General features: G+C 37.4%; 1 protein-coding gene across 1 annotated transcript in view; it reads right to left on the minus strand.

Annotated features, from left to right (window-relative positions):
* Nucleotides 1-21,476, minus strand: part of LOC137394078 (E3 ubiquitin-protein ligase rnf213-alpha-like) — a 159,964-nt gene that overhangs the window by 43,521 nt on the left and 94,967 nt on the right. The window contains exons 54-72 of the mRNA XM_068080796.1: nt 18,434-18,601; nt 15,702-15,871; nt 15,263-15,494; nt 14,398-14,568; nt 13,794-13,966; nt 13,100-13,237; nt 11,632-11,871; nt 9,745-9,886; nt 9,440-9,633; nt 8,866-9,042; nt 8,531-8,731; nt 8,224-8,353; nt 5,268-5,462; nt 3,782-3,924; nt 1,913-2,109; nt 1,634-1,806; nt 1,231-1,417; nt 923-1,055; nt 13-223 (exon numbers count right to left, since the gene is read on the minus strand). Of these exons, the coding sequence (XP_067936897.1) occupies nt 13-223; nt 923-1,055; nt 1,231-1,417; nt 1,634-1,806; nt 1,913-2,109; nt 3,782-3,924; nt 5,268-5,462; nt 8,224-8,353; nt 8,531-8,731; nt 8,866-9,042; nt 9,440-9,633; nt 9,745-9,886; nt 11,632-11,871; nt 13,100-13,237; nt 13,794-13,966; nt 14,398-14,568; nt 15,263-15,494; nt 15,702-15,871; nt 18,434-18,601 (3,375 nt within the window). The remainder of the gene's footprint in view (nt 1-12; nt 224-922; nt 1,056-1,230; nt 1,418-1,633; nt 1,807-1,912; nt 2,110-3,781; nt 3,925-5,267; nt 5,463-8,223; nt 8,354-8,530; nt 8,732-8,865; nt 9,043-9,439; nt 9,634-9,744; nt 9,887-11,631; nt 11,872-13,099; nt 13,238-13,793; nt 13,967-14,397; nt 14,569-15,262; nt 15,495-15,701; nt 15,872-18,433; nt 18,602-21,476) is intronic.

Here is a 21,476-nt window from a genome sequence, read left to right on the forward strand (position 1 = left end):
AGAAGGACTCACTGATGTAACCGATGAATCAGCACCACTGCGCTTGGTCAGATGGTCAAAGGTGAGACCAAGTTTGTCAGAGTTAGCAAAGATCTGTAACCAGAGAGACTTAAAAGGAGTGTCTGAACTCAACAGCTGCAAGTTCTCCTTTACATCCACAAATGATATAACAGCAGCCAAGGCTGGTACAAAGGCTCTCTCTAGAGAATCTTCCAGAGCGTGTCTGCAAAAGAGAAAGCCAAGTCAATAAAGCTTCAATAATACAATAGGATGGCTAAAACAGAATACAAAGATATCTATATACAGATATAACAATGAGTGATTAAATTATATTATTATTATATCTTTCAATTTTGCTTATCATAAATAATCAGCTTGATAGATGTACTTACTGTATGCCTACTCCTGGCTATTTAAAAAAATCACTACTATTACTCATAAAACGGTTGAAATCTGCCTATTGCAGAACTTGACTGCTTCATATAACTAGCTGAATGCTATATATTTTGAGTTGTTTCTATAATGTTTGTTGCTATCTTATAATTTTTGAAAGAAATTAAGAAAATTCACAAACTAAAGTTTTAATCCTACAATTCACTGAAAGAATGAAGATTGTACGAAATTGCTGGATTTTCCAGTTACTAAAGCATCAGTAAAGTACGAAATATTTATGGTGGACCATCAACATTGCACATCAACAAAAGGCTTGACATCAAATAGGGACATCACCTATCAAAAAGAAACATTTTTTATCAGAAAGACATCACGCATCAACAGGAGACATGAAATATCAGAAGAGGACAAGGCATATCGATATAACAGGTAAAATATGAAAAAGTAAAATATTGTGGTAACATGTTAACTCTCTGCTGACTTTCACTAAAACGAAATCTTTGAAGCAAATCTGGGAGGTAGAAATTACCTTAATGTCTCCGATTCTTTCATGTTGCTCGCTTTTGCAGCATCAGCCTTCACCCAGTTATAATTGTAGTGTACCTCCTCTTCACTCCTCAACAAACTGTACACACTTTTTACAAACAGCTGCGAAAATTCTCCTAACAAAAATACATTATAATAGTAATCTTATAGAATAAGGAAGTGATTGTATGTATTCATGTAACAACCAAAATGTATCGATTCTAGAAAATGACATTAAACTAAACATTGTATGAACTTTGGTGAATTGAATTTTTAATTTGCAATCACTGAGCCATTCCTACTATTTGCTACCTTGAAGATCATTTAACAAATTCCTCAGAAGCTGTAGCCTCCCCTCATGATGGTCAGCCTGCACGACTGATACTGCTCGAGGGAGACAATTGACAAGGAAGTGGTGCATATCTTCTTTCAACTGCTTGTTCACACCGGTTGGCTGCTGTTTCTCCCACAACTCCTCAAAGTCAACATCTGGGTCAACCTATAATAAAAAACTGAGTGGCGCATAGTGGTTCACTGAGAACACAGTCCAGCTATACTTCACTGATAGTTGGAGACGGTGTTGCAGCGTGCCCTAACAATGAAAGCAGGACAAGATTTATGACTACTAACTTGGCAAATTTCATACTTCTGACAAGCAACAGTTGTAAAATATATCTTAAAGGTTTTATAAGCAACTCAATGTAGACCATCATACCTCAGATTCTTCTAGCAAAGGTGGTGGTAAATCATCCATCTCTCCATCTGTTTCACTTTCCAGTAGGCAGTTTAATACGGCACTAGGTTTATGATTAAGACAGTAGTCAAGAGAAGGCAAGTACATATCAGATGATTTTGGATCATCGATATGCACACATCTCCATTTACCACCTGTCAACAACAAGATTTACAGTGCATGATCTGAATGAACTACTACTGAAAGTCATGTGACCATCTAACCAAAGTAGAAAAACTTATGTTGGGTTCTCATTCTAACCTTGGTAGCCTAAAAACTTGTGCCCTCTAGGTACATTGAGTAGAAGCAACGTGTGGGTGGGTGACGGAAGAGCCTCATTCTCCCGCTGTATGATGTAGCGAACGGAGTCTAAGAATTCAATGTTCTCGTTAGCAGACTCACACTGTACAAGCAACACTCTCATCTCTTTCTGCTTACTTGCTTCTATGTAAAAGGTTCTGAAAATATAACCAGAAATCAGAATGTTCTGGCCACCCAAATTTTGCTGCCAAGTAACTTGAATAACAACGAGAGTCAGTCAGCAAAGGAAGTCAATCTGTAGAGGAAGTAAAATTCCCATGCCCCTTTTATTAATTACTAGCTGTGCTTCCCCGCATTGCCCAGGTATTAAAAATCAGCTTATAAACAATGAGAAGTAATGTGAGTTGCCTGCCACTTGCTATTAACCTGGGACATTGCTAATGCCAAAAATTGAGTACGCTTAAAGGTTGATTTGCAACAAAATACACAGTACAGTTATTTGATATCAAAAGATTCACCATGTCTTACTCTGCTGTGTTGTAGGTGCAAAATATGTGGAAAGGTGATTACAAGCTCTTAAAAGCTCAAAAACGAACAGAAAATCGCAGCCACACGAGACCGCCGTAGTTTGGATTCGCTTTCCAAAACAGCTCAAATGTGACGTAGTTGTTACAGGATGGTTTCCGTTTACACTTTCATGCAACTTTATTTGTCGAAATATTTTCACAAATATACTTCACTCATTCAATAAAATCCTGTCTATTGTCCTTACGCATCTGTTTTATCGTCATCGTAATGCCGTCACTTTTAGCAGTGATATCTTATAACTTACCAGAAAAATTCGTTCAATTTTTTAGCCTTAGCTTGAAGGAGTACATATCATTGTCTGATAATCATGACGAGCCTGTTGGTCGCTTGTGATAATCGAAAAGTGCTGCAGAAATTACTTGCGAAGTATTGGGTCACATAATCAGATGACGACTTGCCGATTAGACCAAACCGAAACAAAACTGTAAAGTAGCGAGCATCTATATTTGATACGGGGTCTTTGGTAAAACCCGAAGTGTTTGTCATAAACTAGTGCTACGATAAGTCTTATATTGAGCTTCTTATAGGCCTTTCAATTCACGTGACAACATCACGTGACAAGAAAATAACCAAATTTCATGGCTACGCCATCGAAATAAAAAGATTCAAATCTTCAGCAGCTTTTTTTTTAATTTTTGAGCTTTTAAGAGCTTGTAATCACATTTCCACATATTTGGCACTTACAACACAACAGAGTAAGACATGGTGAATCTTTTGATACCAAATAACTGTAATGTGAATTTTATTACAAGTCAACCTTTAATAATGAAAGCTACCAGCTTCTCGTGACGTTATGCTATGACCTTGCGTAGTACGTTAAGCCGTTGGGCATTTGCTTCCATATACTGACATATACCAGCTAGCAAATAAATCAATCCTTGTGACGTTATTGGTAGGGCACCGAACTTGCAAACGGGAGGGGCTGAGTTCAAAGCTTTTTCGGTGCAGATTCTTTATTTACGATTTTAATAGCTTATCCAGAATGCAGACAGACATACGACACACATACGACACACATACGACACACATACTGCAGACAGACATACGACACACATACTGCAGACAGACATACGACACACATACTGCAGACAGACATACGACAAACATACTGCAGACAGACATACGACACACATACTGCAGACAGATCCACATACGACACACATACTGCGATATTATACTGCGATATATACTACATATTTACGATTTTAATAGCTTATCCAGAATGCAGACAGACATACGACACACATACTTTGAGAAATATATAGATATACATAAACCCACCTGATCTTGTCTGTAAACTGATCCTCCTTTGCAAACTCTTTGAGGAAGATACTTTTAATCTCAGACGAAGGAAATGTTGCCTGAAGATTGTCTTCAAGTAGCTTTGTGTCTCGGTTGTTCATGAGTTCAGCAAAAGATGTAGCCTTTGCAGAATATGATTTAAATTACAATAATTTGATAGGCTAACTTAAAAAATAGTAGCAAGTGGGTAGCCTTGGCAAAGTCATACATAAATAATATTAATTGGTGACTATTTGTAGATGTCGAATTATCAGCTTCAAAGTGTAGGCTACACAGTCAATAACACAGTGCATAAGTTATTTACTAGCAAATATGGAAGAAACTTATAATTAGAGTTACATACCTGTTGCACCATAAAGGTTGACTTGCAACAAAATTTACATTACAGTTATTTGGTATCAAAAGATTCACCATGTCTTACTCTGTTGTGTTGTAGGTGCAAAATATGTGGAAATGTGATTACAAGCTTTTAAAAACTCAAAAATGAACAGTTAATCGCAGCCACATGAGACCGCCATAGTTTAGAATCTCTTTCCAAAACGGCTCAAATTGGACGTAGTTGTACAAGATGGCTTCTGTTTACATTTTCACGCAACCTCATTCGTCGAAATATTTTCACAAACATACTTCACGCATTCAATAAAACCATGTCTATTGTTCTTAGGCATCTATTTTATCATCATTGTAATGCTGTCACTTTCAGCAATGATATCCAATAACCTACCGTAAAAATTCGTTTAAACTTTCAACCTTAGCTCGAAGGAGTACATATCATTGTCTGATAAACATGACGAGCCTGTTGGTCACCTATGATAATCGAAAGGTGCTGCAGAAATTATTCGTGAAGTATGGGTCACATGATCAGATTACGACTTGCCGATTAGACGAAGCTAAAACAAAACTCTAAAGTAGCGAGCATCTATATTTGATACGGGGTCGTCGGCACAACTCGAAGTGTTGGTTATAAACTAGTGCTACGAGAAGTTTTATATTGAGCTTTTTATTGGCTTTGCAGTTCACGTGAGAACATCACGTAACAAAACAATATCCAAATGTAATGAATACATCAGAGAAATAAACTGATTCCAATCTACGGTGGCTTTTTGTTTTTGAGCTTTCAAGAGCTTGTAATCACATTTCCACATATTTTGCACCTACAACACAACAAAGTAAAACATGGTAAATTTTTTGATACCAAATAACCGTAATGTGAATTTTGTTGCAAGTCAACCTTTAAGTATTTTTCAAAGATTATACAAAAGAAATGTTAAAGTTTTAGAAGACTGAGAGCAGCGACGAGAATTTGCAATTGCAAACTTGTTATGAGATGACACATTTGGACTAATTCTCATAAATAAAAAAAATATATAAACTTTTCTATGGAAAGCAAACTTACAACAACATAAAGCTTAACAGAAAAGGTTTTAGACTAAAACAACACATCAAGAGTTACTCGAAATAGTACCTGGATGAGTTTGGATTTGCCTCCTCGGTTACTCAGTTCAAAGTTCAAATACTGCAATAGTGTTTCATGATGCTGCTCCTTCATGTAAATTTCTTGTATTCTCTTTGCCTCTCTATTCAGTTGAGTTTTCTCCAGCCGTAGGACTGCCTCCCCTGTGGCGCATTGAAGCAGGTGAAACTTGGCACGCTTAAGAACCTGCAGTTTAAATAATCAAATACTCTGTAGCATGTTTTATTAATACCCAAAGGCTGCTAGATTAGCTGTAGCCAATGTTTTCAGTTTGATTCAGCAAGTAGAGCGATCACTTTATCAGGTGTACTCTGTAGGTTATCTTTAAGTCTCAAACCTCTCCTCTAATAGTAAGATGACAAGATTATTAACCACAATGTTTGTAAAACACCAAGTGATCACATGACTTTGTTCTCAATTTAGTCTAGTTTACCTATTGCTGTTACATTATGAATTGGTTGACATCGTTGCGAGTGCTTTTGAAGTTTCCATCAAGAAGAGTATGACTAACTTCATCGAGTACATGTATGGCTGAGTAATTAACTAAGGTTAAGTGGAACGCCGCCAGAAAACTTCTGAAATGTTATACCGAGTTAACGATACGAGTGTTTTAATGCTGATAAGACTGTCATTGTTGAATTTCATTATTTTGGAAACAACCATAAAATTTTTAAAAAATTCGAAGGTATGTACAAGCATTATAATCTATTCATAAAAAATTTAGGCAAAACTAATCTCAGTTAAAAGGTTGAAGGTAAATCGATTGTTTTCGACTTTTGAAATTTGAAAAGGCAATACTAACCCAACGGCTAAACAGCACTGTCCAAGGTATCAATTATTAATAGATCATACAAAGATTTCTCATGATAATCAAAATGAATAGAATTTACTGCAGTTTTCAAAAACCATTTTTGAACAAAAGATATCGCTTTCATGAATTGCTTGTTCTGCGAATAGTAGTGAGAAGTGCCAAACTAAAACTTGTGCACTTATGTGCAACTAAGTTTAACTTTTCAAGCTGGTAGTCTAAAAATGCATCAGTATTCCACAAAATGAATTAGTATCATAAAAACAGTGTTGATTGATTCAGGCTTGCTTTTGTTTTTATATACACAATTTTTCAACAAAAAGATTTTCAAGTAAATGTGTAGGTGCAATTTTTTATAACATTTTGCAGAAACAATTTTTTATGAATAAACTATCCAAAAAATACTATATTTTTAAAGTTTTGACTCATTTCATTATAGTTCTAAGCTTAAAGATGAATTTGCACAAAACTTCAGTAGATTTTATCAGAGAATATCAGTAACTTTATCATTAGCAACTGTTTTTATTGTTAAAAATGATCTGACTGCCAAAATGTTTTAAATTAAAATCGCCATAATCTCTTGTCGCAGGTAAAGCGCTTATTTAGAGCTAGAAATGGCATTGAGGAAGACTGGCTGAGACTGTAGGTACTTCTCATGTTATGGCATTGAGGACAACTGGTTGAGACTGTAGATACTTCTCATGTTATGGTATTGAGGACAACTGGTTGAGACTGTAGCTACTTCTCATGTTATGGCATTAAGGACAACTGGTTGAGACTGTAGGTACTTCTCATGTTATGGCATTGAGGATAACTGGTTGAGACTGTAGGTACTTCTCATGTTATGGCATTGAGGACAACTGGTTGAGACTGTAGGTACTTCTCATGTTATGGCATTGAGGACAACTGGTTGAGACTGTAGGTACTTCTCATGTTATGGCATTGAAAACAACTGGCTGAGACTGTAGGTACTTCTCATGTTATAGCATTGAGGATAACTGGTTGAGACTGTAGGTACTTCTCATGTTATGGCATTGAAGACAACTGGTTAAGACTGTAGATACTTCTCATGTTATGGTATTGAGGACAACTGGTTGAGACTGTAGATACTTCTCATGTTATAGCATTGAGGACAACTGGTTGAGACTGTAGGTACTTCTCATGTTATAGCATTGAGGACAACTGGTTGAGACTGTAGGTACTTCTCATGTTATGGCATTAAGGACAACTGGTTGAGACTGTAGATACTTCATGTTATGGCATTGAGGACCACTGGTTGAGACTGTAGGTACTTCTCATGTTATGGTATTGAGGACAACTGGTTGAGACTGTAGGTACTTCTCATGTTATGGCATTGAGGACAACTGGTTGAGACTGTAGGTACTTCTCATGTTATGGTATTGAGGACAACTGGTTGAGACTGTAGATACTTCTCATGTTATGGCATTGAGGACAACTGGTTGAGACTGTAGGTACTTCTCATGTTATGGTATTGAGGACAACTGGTTGAGACTGTAGGTACTTCTCATGTTATGGTATTGAGGACAACTGGTTGAGACTGTAGGTACTTCTCATGTTATGGCATTGAGGACAACTGGTTGAGACTGTAGATACTTCTCATGTTATGGCATTGAGGACAACTGGTTGAGACTGTAGATACTTCTCATGTTATGGCATTGAGGACAACTGGTTGAGACTGTAGATACTTCTCATGTTATGGCATTGAGGACAACTGGTTGAGACTGTAGGTACTTCTCATGTTATGGTATTGAGGACAACTGGTTGAGACTGTAGGTACTTCTCATGTTATGGTATTGAGGACAACTGGTTGAGACTGTAGGTACTTCTCATGTTATGGCATTGAGGACAACTGGTTGAGACTGTAGGTACTTCTCATGTTATAGCATTGAGGACAACTGGTTTAGACTGTAGATACTTCTCATGTTATGGACAAATGATCATGCTAAATATATCAAGTGAAAACAAAACAAATGCTTCAACTTATGCTTCATTAAGCACTGCCTGTTTAACCAGACCTTAAGCTACTCATGCCACAAAATGAGTGACCCACTTAATGGCTGTGTTAAGGGTCCCGACAAACTAGCAGATCACGGATAGGAAAATAAAGGAAACGGCTACCTGCTGGCTTTGAAGGTCCCCTTCTGCTTCTACACTACAGTTTTGTACAGCAAGGTTAACAGCAATAGCAGTAGCTTCTGTGCTGTACCCAATAAAAACTGTCTCAAGCCTTGAATTACCAAAGTACTGCCTACAAAACATGCCACATGACAATTTACAACTAGCAATTGAAGTATGTAATCAAATAAAAATCAAAAACAAAACACAAATTGAATTCGGTGTAAGCATGTAATGTGCATGTAACTGATTAAACAAAAAACTGTCAATGTCTCATATCATGAAAAACTTGCTAATTCTAGCAACCAACCTGTTCTCCAACGCTGCGTAATCAATCGTCCAGGAAAATTCCTCTGACAACTTCTGGTCACACTCAGCTACAGGGCAAGTGGACGAGCTGTTCTCGAACATCTTCTCACGGCAGCACTGTCCGATGAAATGCCCGCATGGCAATCGGTATGGCTGGGTAAGCTCATCTTGGCAGCCCTCACAATTGTCCTTGCACACATTTCTGTACGACAATTATAGCACAGTTTAGAAACTAGTAATTTTTGAAAAATATATAACCAGTAGTAGTCTCACTACATTGACTGCTTGTTCATAAAAATATCTCAACATATTTTTATTTTAACTATTTAGAAAAACCTGTGAAATGGAGAAGGTTTCACAAAGTTCATCGCCCATTCCTCTAACTCCTTTTTGATTTGCTTCTGGTCAGCTGTGAGGAATGAGGTGGCTGAGACATAGTGTTTCTCTAAACGGTTGATAAGAGGAATAGGAAACTCTGAGTGAACCTTGTTTTTGTCAGCTATTACAACCAGCCTACAATATTGGATAGAAGGAATAAAAATAAATATAGTATACAAGTTCTGTGTCCTAACTATGACCGTGCAATATGAGCCTGTCAAATACTATTAAAGAAATACTTTGATGTTTATCAAAAAATAAAAGATACATGAAGAAGCTCAGTACAATGATGATGTAAAAAAAGTGTATATACAATATTTATATTTGACAGATTGTAATGTTAATTTGCCCTCATCATCCATGATATTGCTTGTTGAAATCCTGTACTGTGTAATAAGAAAAACAATTTTACATTTTATAATTTGTTAGCATTGCGCAATTGCCATAAAACTGCTGGGGTGCACTTTTTACTAAATCTTTAAAATTCTAGTCAATACAGCGACAATAGACAGCTGTATTTGAAAGTCACTACCTGAATGCATCATGAACAAATGCTTTCACTCGGTGTGTTCCAAGTCCGATGTCAACAAACTTCCTGTCTCCCCATGTAGAGAAGTACTGATTGAGTGCGTCGTACAAACTCTCATAAAGGTCATCAAGGTTGAGAAGGACAACAGGCCTCCCCATGGCCATACAAGTCTTTATCCTGTAGATGTTGTGGCAGATCTAAAACAATGTTACACAATTACAAGAATCTTGACAGGAAACCAGTAAAACAAAATGTTAAAACTACTACAATATCCTAAGAAAATGTGCCCTAATACGAACATAACACACCTGTGTATAAGAAACATCATCTCTAAATCTGCTTCCAAAAACCACCTCTGGCTGTTTCTGATCCTGAGAGGCAAACTGATCCAGAATAATACTGAGTACACCAAGGTTTTCTGTCAGTATCAGGAGGTAGCGACTCTCCATTCTGCAAAATATCACTTCCTAGGAACTCGGATATCAATATATAAACTGGAACAGGAAGGCACTCAGCAGTGGATGAGATACTAGCATACAGAGTTTCTGTTAGATTAGTGAAAGGAAGGGTACAGAATATCAATTGACATAGCAAAAACGGACAAAAAACTCCAAAAAAATTCTACAATTTACATTTTCACAAAAACTTCCACATTTTCTTCCAAATGAGTTGGTAGAATTTTCACTAAGTAGAGATAGTAAACCATGCAGATGCTGTCTAAACTGAAAACTCACTTTGAAAGTATAAATGTGTTAGCAAGCTTTTGATCATTTATAATGGCAGTATTGTTCAAATTAACAAGTTACACCAAAACAGCTAATAAAGATTAGCTGTTTTGACATCACTACCAACGATAAGGTTTACACACTGTGAGCGATTAACTTTCGGTAACCGCTCACCAACAGCCAATAGAAATTATGAATTTGCATTCCTGATATTGTGAGCACTTGAGCCTTTTGAGATAATTAGCGATTAATTCATCCTGAGCATAGTTCTTCGCCATGCTTACCGAATGACATCGACCTTCATAACTGCTGAAATTGGATCTGATGCAGTCACCAAGCAGCCAATTGAGATGAAAACAGTTGCATTCTTTGGTTCAACACATTGAAAGTCCATTGCATCGTCGTTAGCAACGACTGTGTTGGGTGCTCATCGTAGAACGACGCCATAGCAGCTAATTGTTGTGGCCCATCGCGCAGCTAAACGTCAATTTGAGCGCTAGCAAGCACTGGCCTTTATGTAAAGGAGCATCGCACACCTCAACTTGCTTAACAGTCAGAAAACTAGCATTGACGTGAAACTCGGTAAGTGCCTAGCTCCCTGATTAACCAATTTAAAAAACAAATTTGTCAACTGCGTTGTAACTACAAAAATATCTTCCTGAAGTTAAAAGATTTCCTGAAATGACAAGAGAGCAACTGGTTCGGTGCGATTTGGCCAATCTTGACAACAACAATACGTCTGGTGAAATTTAACCGCTAAACAGTGTTTGTTGAAACACTCAGGTTAAAAAATGATAAATTAGAAGATGATAAATTACAGTAGGTACGACAACGTAAATAATCCGTTCCAGGAATGTTTACGTTATAAGAAGAGTAAAATACCTAATTCTTTCCTAAACCCTTTAAACTCTTTAATCATGCTTAATATTTCTAAACTCGCCCCTTTGGCCATACAAAAAGGAAAAACTTGCCCTATTTTTTAACTTGTAGGCTGTACCGCAACAACAGCATTTCCGGCAATTGATAAATTGCTGGAAATGCTGTTGTTTATTCAATTTTGTACTTTGTACCTTTGGTGATCTTTTTCTAGAAACATGGTGCAACACGATGAGCTAAAGATATTTTGGTGTATATTCTAGCTAACCCAGGCATACTGAAGCGGGTCAGTGCCTGAGTGATTGCTTACAAACACTCAGTAAGGTATAGGTACAGGTTTATCCACCTCATCAATAACTCTGCTAGAATGTGTTTAAATGAGCATTTTTTGCCATGCTAAGAGAACTTGCTCAATGCTACGATGCTAGCAAAATAGTAACTTTGTATCTTTACAAGACAAACATGACTGAAACTGCTCAAGATATATACTTATAGAAAAAGAAACTATTGTACAATACCAACTTTGTTATTTCCTGTCTTTTTTATTTTTACCATCCAATCGCTAAACACATACATAATCAGTTAACCTCTTACCCTTTGGCCGCAGTGTCAACACCTGACAGACTCGACTGAATGAGGCCTATCGGATCTACAGGAGGGCGACCATCTTGATCTGACTCTAAAGTTTTGAGGGCAGGACACTCCTCACTGAATATTTTCATCGGGTCAAAGTCGTCAGGATCAAATCCTCCAAAGTTCCGTCTCACGCTGTGCTCTATTCGATTTCTACTGAGTGTATCGGCAGTGGCAAAGTTTGTCACCATTTTCATCAAACTGAAAAAGTAATAGAATAAAGAACAACAGCGGACAAAGTAAAGTAGAGTAACGAACAATGTGCTCCGAGAGACGCAAAATATCTAATGTTAAAAAACAGTTGCAGAGGAAAATATTCTTTTACTTATGAAAATAAAAACTTATCAGACAAAATTTACTGCTGATAATCGAGAAAATATTCACTGCACCTGCTTCATTTTCTCTTCTTTTTTGTAGTTAAACCCCCATTGTCATTTTATCGGCTAGTAAATTGTGCAGTAAACTAGTGCATTTAACTTGTGCGCCATACACCAGCACTGGCTATCCTTTCAAAGCTCACTTTTACAACTAAGCAGTGATGAAAGTCACCATAACATTGTGATTCTTCATCATGTTCTGTGGTGGCGAATTCAAGGTTTTAAGTTTTTCTTACTCAAAAACCTTGCTACTCAAGTGAGTAGGTATACAGTATATGTTTTACAGATTGGTACACTGTACAAATGTATGCAACCTACACCATAAGGCGATGCTCTCTTATCACACAAATACTAATCATTCATGTGATACATGTGATACATGATCATCTCATGCATGTGATAAAGCCTAACAGAAATGTCTAGCTATTCCACAAGTAATGCTCTCTGATCTGTAAAGAGAGTTTACCATATACTAGTAAATCGGCAAGGATACAATTTGTGAGGATTTTTCAAGAAAACTATTTGATCATATACAAAATTAAAATGTTTGTATCTACTTATAGCCAATGGCATCTTTTGTAAAATCGTAGTTTTGCTCATCAGCTTGAATTAAATTGACAGTAACTTATCGAAAAACTAAAAATCTTGGCTATATTTTTATAAAACGCAATAGACCAAATTTTGATGAGATCACTTCTCTCTATATTAGAGCTTATTTTTGTGTACATTGTTAAGTGCTGGCCAAGTTGTTTTTACTCGTATTTCAGATATTTTGTGCAGGTAACATGCTTACATGATCTGTTTAAAATACATCTGTTACTGAATCTACCAAATATACTTCATGCTACAATACTAGATGCAACCATGATTTTTGCTAGAGCAACTCAAAGTAGTTTTAAGGCTGGCCAGAACAAAGAGATAATTTTCAAACAAAAGACTCGTTGAATAAGTTCAAAACTTCTTTAATGAGTGTAAGATGATGTTACAGTAGCAATACTGTCACTGCGTATCCAAGTAAATCCTACCACAACTCAATTATAGCCTTAGCCAACCTGTAAAAGTCACGGAGGCCAAAGAACTCTGTCAAATCTCGTTCATCTGGTTTTTTAGCTTGACAGATCCGCAAATAGGCCTTGGCTAGAGGCTCTATGTACTGGTCTGTTTTACTCCGAGACTTCTTGCATATTTCCCTGAAACAGATTCACGAAGTCATATAGGAGTAACCCACAATAGACATGTCTAGATACTTGTATCATAATATCCTTTGCCACAAGTTATCACATGTCATTGTGGTGAAAGTATTGAAAGTCACTTTGAAAGTATACTGACTCAGTTCCCATGTAACATTCAACAAAATATCTGCTATCTTATCACCAATGACACTAGAACAGTATAACAGTCACATAGTGATGATACAATAAAAACAAATAAGATCTGTCCGGCAACTGGAAAATTATGTGTTTATTTCTAACTACGAATGCAAAACCTTTCAAAGCTTTGGCTTCTAGCACTATCAGCTCCAAAACAACCGTATTAAATATTGGCAAATGCGTGTCACTAATGCATTTGGTTTTGCATTTGCTACTTGCACTCTCCATCTGCATTAATACGGCATCAGATACATTTGCAGTATCAAATCTTCAGTAACATTGTGAAGCCATCATTGATACTTCCATTAACCCTTATTCCTAAAATCGTACATAACCAGAATAAATATGATTATAGTTAAGCGAAAGTGATACATACCGTGCAATATCTCTCAGCTCATCAGACTCGGGGGTTCCTCTTTGCACGAATATTCCACGATTCATCTTAGCAGGATCGAGAGCCCAGTTGGAGATGCCAACAAAGGCACACTTCATGTATGGCTCAGGTTTCTTGTTTCCTTCACAACCATCTTCCAGCAGTGGATGAAGTGCCTGAATAACAATGAAAGATGTTAATCTCTATTAGTGTGCCGGTGTTATGGAATATTTATACGAAGCTATAAATACGTCCTAGATTAAATGCGAACCAAAAAATTGAGCCATGACAATAGGAAAAGAATGAGCAATTGGAAACTTCCAAAACCAATTTCAAAACAGTTTGTGCACGGATCAGAATTTTACATTCTTGACAATTCTAGCCATAAATTCATACATGTATGCTAGATGTTGAGTCGATAGTTCAATAAAAAAATTATTATCCCATCAGTTTAATGACAAGCAGTAAGAAGAGCATAGCTGGCATGAAAGACAAACTATGTGCTGCTGACGATGTATGATAGGAAATGCTTATTACCTCTAGTCAAGTTATCACTTCCATTCAAGAATACACAACTCCAATAATTAATCTGATAAATTTTTCCAACCTTAAGAGGCATGTTTTCCGAATCCTCAGCCAATCCGACTTCATCAAGAACCACAACAGAGACAAACATGTTGAGGTCTCTTGTCTTCTGGAAGTTGGCACAATGATTAAAAACTCCAACAATGAGAGAAGGTGTGGCATGCCGACTGCATTGGAATGAAACCATGTAGGTCTGAAAGGTATATATGGTAAGAACGGAGTAAATAGTTGCCCAACTATCTCCTACATATATACATTTCAAAGTTTGTCATTTTGGTGCCTTTCCAGCTATAGCTGATTTAAATATAGCAATGAAAAATCTGTAGCAAAAGATTTGATCTCAGAACCTTCCGTTCACAAGGCGACGGAGCCAACCCATTAAGCTTCGCGAGATGCAATAAATTCATTGGACGATATGAGCCATTATTTAGGTTAAACTATGCAGTTTCCACAAACGTCTCATCTAGCTCTCACGGCTCTTATTAGTTAGTTTAGCAATACGGTTACTACCTAACTCAATTTAGCTAATAGCAACTACATTACCTGCCACTGCTTATAAGCTGTTTCCAATACTCGAGCAACACCCAGCATTTGGCTAGTACAAATATACATAGACGTAGTAAATAGATATACCGGTGAATATATATGCAGTATATCATAGAATATGTCAATACAGATGTTGTAAAAAGATAGAATACAAAATTATTTTTACTATTTTATACTAATGTATAGAATTTTATTATAATAATGTACCCAAGTATGGTCTCAACAAGTTAAGGCTTGACTGTAAGAACACTAATGCACTTCTGGGTAGTGCTCCAACAATTCCTCAGCCCTCTTTAAAAATAATGAACTACCTGTTGTAAAGGTTAAATTGGGTAGCTTACCCGTTTCATCTTTTTTAGAACTGAACTTCTAGAACTTGTGCCTTTCATGGCATCAACAACCATAGCCTTGGACAAGGACTTTGAGCTGCCAGGTTTTCCCACAAGGAAGAGAGGAATTCTGTTCTCAATACAGACAATCATCATAAAGACATTCTCTTTCAGAGCCTTGTTCTTCGCTATGTTCTTATGCTGTTCCTCATCAGCAACATGGTCAATAAACAATTGCTGGCAGCTGAAAAAAGTAACAAATATACCGAATTAAAATTCAAGCTTAATTTTCAGAAATATTAACACATTTCTAAGCTATTATAGAATGTTGAAAATAACCGTCGAGTTATTTTAATCTAAAGTGGTCATATAAGTTGATGAAAAGTAGGACACATGTCTAGATCACTAGATCAGCTAACAGACAACCTCTACAGAAATACAAGTAGCATACCTCTCCAACTGATCTAAGAAGAACTGTCCACCACTTTCATCCGTATCTCCAAGAAGCTCCTCAATACTAGGTGCAAGAAAGCGGACATACTCCTCTCTTGTCCGATCTTCAAGCCTAGCCAAGTAGCAGACACCGAGAGCGAGCAGAAGACTCCTCGTGGCATAATCAAACTGTCAACAGTAATGCATAAGCAAACTTTCCTAGTGTGAGTGCTACACGTGTAACCTATATTAGAATGGGCAAGACCATTAAACCATTTAATAGTTGCCATGTACTTTTCTATCTTCTACATGTATATAAACAGACACTCTGAGGGTATATCTGCTTGGTTTTTATATCAAAAACTCAAATGGCTGCACAGAGTTGCTTGGCAGCCGGCACGCTGTCTACTGACTTATCAAAAAGTCGTTAAAGTTTTTTTTTCTAAAATTAGTCCTAATAAACAAAAATATATTGCATCCTAAAAACATCTCTATTAGTCATATTCTTGAATTAATTATTTTGCACCATATTTGTATTTTGTGCTCCTGTACTTTGCTATTGAAGGTGCTAGATTAGTTTTAATGTATGCTGAATTGATTCACCAAGATTAATGGAGTTTAGAAAGAGTAACTTAAAAAGTGCAATGATGTATTACATTTGTATTATTTCTATAAAATGAAAATAAGTACGACATTCCAGGTTTTGTCACTACAAGATTTATAAATTTTAAAACTGCGTGACTCAAGAAATTTGGACATTTCATTTCCAAAGTGCAGCTCCTTTTTGAAAATGAAAAAAAACATGTTTTGGAACCTTTTGAATTCTTGTTCTGTTTAATCTTTCTACCTTCCTTTTCCATTTGCATTTATCATTACTGTGTTTATCATTACTAAGTAAGATCATTGGCAAGCAAGATACATACATTATATGAAATAAAATAATAAACACATAAAATGAGTTTGAGAACTTTGAACAAACATGAAATTTTTCATGTTTCTTTTAATTCGTTTTCGTTATATTTATTTAGCTATCATCCCAATCCACCTATGAGTTTGACATTTCTGTGTAAACAAATAAGCAGATTACATGTTTCTGTATATCTATTTGACGCAACACTATCTAATAACAAGGCTCCATAGATTTCAGTTGGTTTACATGTATATAAAATCTTAATTAAATTTAAGTGAATTAAAAGTAGGACTAAAAGTTTCTCTAAATTAGAGGACTAGATTTCAGGTGCGGTTATACAAAATGTTTGAGTTACCAGAAATACTGGATTGCAAACTTATTGTGTTGATATGACTAACTAAATACATGTAAAAAGCAATACCATGAGTATTTTGATGCTAACAGTATTGTGGACCAAAGGTACTAGTACAAGTACTATTATGAAAGTTCAACTTATATATTTGGAATCAGTTCACGAGTACTAATTTCTCTAGTTTTGTTTAAAGGTTGCCATGCAACAAAATTCACATTACAGTTATTTGGTATCAAAATATTCACCATGTCTTACTCTGCTGTGCTGTAGGTGCAAAATATGTGAAAATTTGATTACAAGCTCTTAAAAGCTCAAAAGCGAACAATTAATCGCCGCCATCACAAAACCGCCGTAGGTTAGAATCTCTTTCCAAAACGGCTCAAATAGGACGTATAGTTGTACAATATGGCTTCTGTTTACACTTTCACGCAACCTCATTCGTCGAAATATGTTCACAAATATACTTCACGCATTCAATAAAACCGTTTCTATTGTTCTTAAGCATCTATTTTATCGTCTTTGTAATGCTGTCACTTTTAGCACTGATATCTTATAACTTACCGTAAAAATTTGTTTAATTTTTTAACCTTAGCTCGAAGGAGTACATATCATTGTCTGATAATCATGACAAGCCTGTTGGTCACCTGTGATAATCGAAAATCGCTGCAGAAATTATTTGTGAAGTATTGGGTCACATGATCAGATTACGGCTAGATGATTAGACCAAGTCGAAAGAAAACTGTAAAGTAGCGAGCATCTATATTTGATACGGGGTCTTCGGTAAAACCTGAAGTGTTTGTCATAAACTAGTGCTATGAGAAGTTTTATATTGAGCCTTTTATTGGCTTTTCAATTCACGTGAGAACATCACGTGACAAAACAATAACCACACGTAATGACAATGTAGGAGAAATAAAGAGATTTCAATCTACGGCGGCTTTTCGTTTTTGAGCTTTTAAGAGCTTGTAATCACATTTTCACATATTTTGCACCTACAACGCAACAGAGTAAGACATGGTGAATCTTTTGATACCAAATAACTGTAATGTGAATTCTGTTGCAAGTCAACCTTTAAACTACTATTTATAGTCTTAGAAAAAGCATGTGGAACTTTTGTTATGCTTGATTCGTTTTGGATAGTCAATTGAGAAAGCTACCGCTATTGTTTTTTGATTGAACAATATTTTTAGTTTGATCTGTTATTGCCTGTTATTAATGCCTAAAACCACAAATAAATGTTGCAAAATATCTTTCAAGCCTATAGTAGTAAAAAGTCAACTGTAGTTCATGTGAAGCAGAATGCAACAACTAGCCATGGTTGTTGAGGGAACATGGGGAACTCAGCCAACAGCCAAGCTTACTATAACAATTTAAAAAGCATACAAAAACTTATCTGAGAAAAAGTAAGATCTAAGTGCATGTGTGTTGAACAGTTTGAAAAGAAAAACTACGATAAACTAAACATGGCCAAAATCTCAAACAAACCAACTAAGACTATTACCTGATGAGGGTACTCCTGCAGATCTTCTACATCTTCATCCTCCTGTGCTTCAAAATGGTCCATCGCAGGGAAAAGATAGTTTCGTTGGCTGTAGAACCAGTTGGCGACATCCAGAGCTCGCTGAACATCTCGCAGGCTCACAAAGCTGCATTCATCCTGGCAAAACAGAAAGCATCTAACATAAGACTACTGGTATGCCGGAGAACCTATTATGAATGGGTTTTTTTTAAATACTGGGATATTTTTCATTATGCAGGTTATGATTGCTAGATCATAAACTTCATAAAAAGAGGTAGAAGACACGAGAAAAATAAGCACTGAAAATGACAAAATAATAATCAGTGGATCATTAAAAAGGGAGTTAGTGTAACAGAACTCCACAAAAAAAAGCCTTGCAAATAAATCGCAACTTTGAGTCAACAAATATGCCCAACGTTGCACCACAATAAGGAGCACAGATATTTGGCAAACAACTAGATTAACCAATGAGAATTGGCCTTAGTTGTGTGAAGGCCATGATGTCATTGCCGAATTTTCACAAACAGTTATCATTTACGCTAGCCGCCTTCACATATCTGTTACAAGTAGTAATGTTTGTCAATATATAAATAATTGTTTGTCACGCAGAGCTGCCGTAGTCACGCAGAGCTGCCGTAGTCACGCAGAGCTGCCGTAGTCACGCAGAGCTGCCGTAGTCACGCAGAGCTGCCGTAGTCACGCAGAGCTGCCGTAGTCACGCAGAGCTGCCGTAGTCACGCAGAGCTGCCGTAGTCACGCAGAGCTGCCGTAGTCACGCAGAGCTGCCGTAGTCACGCAGAGCTGCCGTAGTCACGCAGAGCTGCCGTAGTCACGCAGAGCTGCCGTAGTCACGCAGAGCTGCCGTAGTCACGCAGAGCTGCCGTAGTCACGCAGAGCTGCCGTAGTCACGCAGAGCTGCCGTAGTCACGCAGAGCTGCCGTAGTCACGCACAGCTGCCGTAGTCACGCACAGCTGCCGTAGTCACGCACAGCTGCCGTAGTCACGCACAGCTGCCGTAGTCACGCACAGCTGCCGTAGTCACGCACAGCTGCCGTAGTCACGCACAGCTGCCGTAGTCACGCACAGCTGCCGTAGTCACGCACAGCTGCCGTAGTCACGCACAGCTGCCGTAGTCACGCACAGCTGCCGTAGTCACGCACAGCTGCCGTAGTCACGCACAGCTGCCGTAGTCACGCACAGCTGCCGTAGTCACGCACAGCTGCCGTAGTCACGCACAGCTGCCGTAGTCACGCAAGCTGCCGTAGTCACGCACAGCTGCCGTAGTCACGCACAGCTGCCGTAGTCACGCACAGCTGCCGTAGTCACGCACAGCTGCCGTAGTCACGCACAGCTGCCGTAGTCACGCACAGCTGCCGTAGTCACGCACAGCTGCCGTAGTCACGCACAGCTGCCGTAGTCACGCACAGCTGCCGTAGTCACGCACAGCTGCCGTAGTCACGCACAGCTGCCGTAGTCACGCACAGCTGCCGTAGTCACGCACAGCTGCCGTAGTCACGCACAGCTGCCGTAGTCACGCACAGCTGCCGTAGTCACGCACAGCTGCCGTAGTCACGCACAGCTGCCGTAGTCACGCACAGCTGCCGTAGTCACGCACAGCTGCCAGTCATTTGAAACGAATTTTAAGTGAAGACAATTTGTGATGAAAATGAATGAAATCTAATGAGACTATCTTTAGCCTAGAGCTTTTTATATAACCTCGCAGAGCTACTAGCTATTATTTGACAATTAATCATCATATTACGCTAGTTTAGTCAGACAGTATCAAACTGCTCTAAATAAAAATTACTACAAAGAGAGAAATTGTCTTTGATCAAATCTGGTTTTCTTATAAAGCAATTTATGATCGTTTGACACGCTTGTGCATGACTGATAAAATAGGTCATGTTTTGTCGCTATAGATATGTAACTGAACATCTACTCAACTAACGAGAAATTTTAATGCTCACTGCAATGCATTGTTACTTCTTTGTTATCACTGAAGCTTTAAAAAAACTTCGCTAAAGATAGCCTAATATTAGTTGGAAATCTTAAGACTAAATATAGGTGGGCTGTCATTCCTCTCAACTTATGAATATAGCAATGAATATTTAAATCTATATTGTGCGCTATTGTATATACTGTAAATACACGTATGGGCAATATCATATCACTATCGTAACAGCTGCCACACGCACGCAAACATATGTATATATACATATCAAAATATACATATACATTACATATACATTCAACTATTTGTGTATAATTAAATATGAACTCAATAATGTATAACTACATTAGCTAAATACAACTAGACAATTTTTGACTAAAATTTCTCGTGGCAGTTACAGCGTTGTTTCACACTTAGCGTTTCTCAGGTTGCGATTGACCTTGCAAGCCATAGAGTGACGACACTAACTGAAAAGGACATTGGAGCCAACGGTTTCATACCAAAAATTCCTAGCTACGGCTCTCCAACTAACTATTTTAGCTCAATTAACACTACCAAATCATTTCTCTTACTGGGTTATTATTAAATGTCCGTCGCAACCTAATATTTGAAAATGGCGGATTTAAATTGTCCTAACTTTTGAACCATAAGGCCGACAGAAAAAGCTTTGATGCTAAATTCTCTAAAAATAAGATTGCCACTCTCACTAGTGCTATTACTCAGCAGGTAATCACCAACACTTTGTCACCAATCACCAACGTTTGCGCAAGGCTATAGGTAACATAAGCTCAGCATGGGCTCTCAACATGGATACTCTAAGCATGGCTCAATGCAGACAAATGAGTGTTTTCTTTTGTGTAGGTAAATACACAATACACAATTAATCCGAAACGCTCTGTATGAAACCTTCTCAAGCCGCGGCTCTTGGCCATATGCAATTTCCAATCCGGTTTTGCCATATCCATAAATATATACCAAAGACAAACATTGAAAATAGCGAAACTCTGTTTGCATCTTGATGTCATATGATCCCCTATATGTTGGTTGTTCTATAGTTAACGT

Source organism: Watersipora subatra, chromosome 4 (assembly GCF_963576615.1).
Source record: "Watersipora subatra chromosome 4, tzWatSuba1.1, whole genome shotgun sequence".
Lineage (NCBI taxonomy): Eukaryota > Metazoa > Bryozoa > Gymnolaemata > Cheilostomatida > Watersiporidae > Watersipora > Watersipora subatra.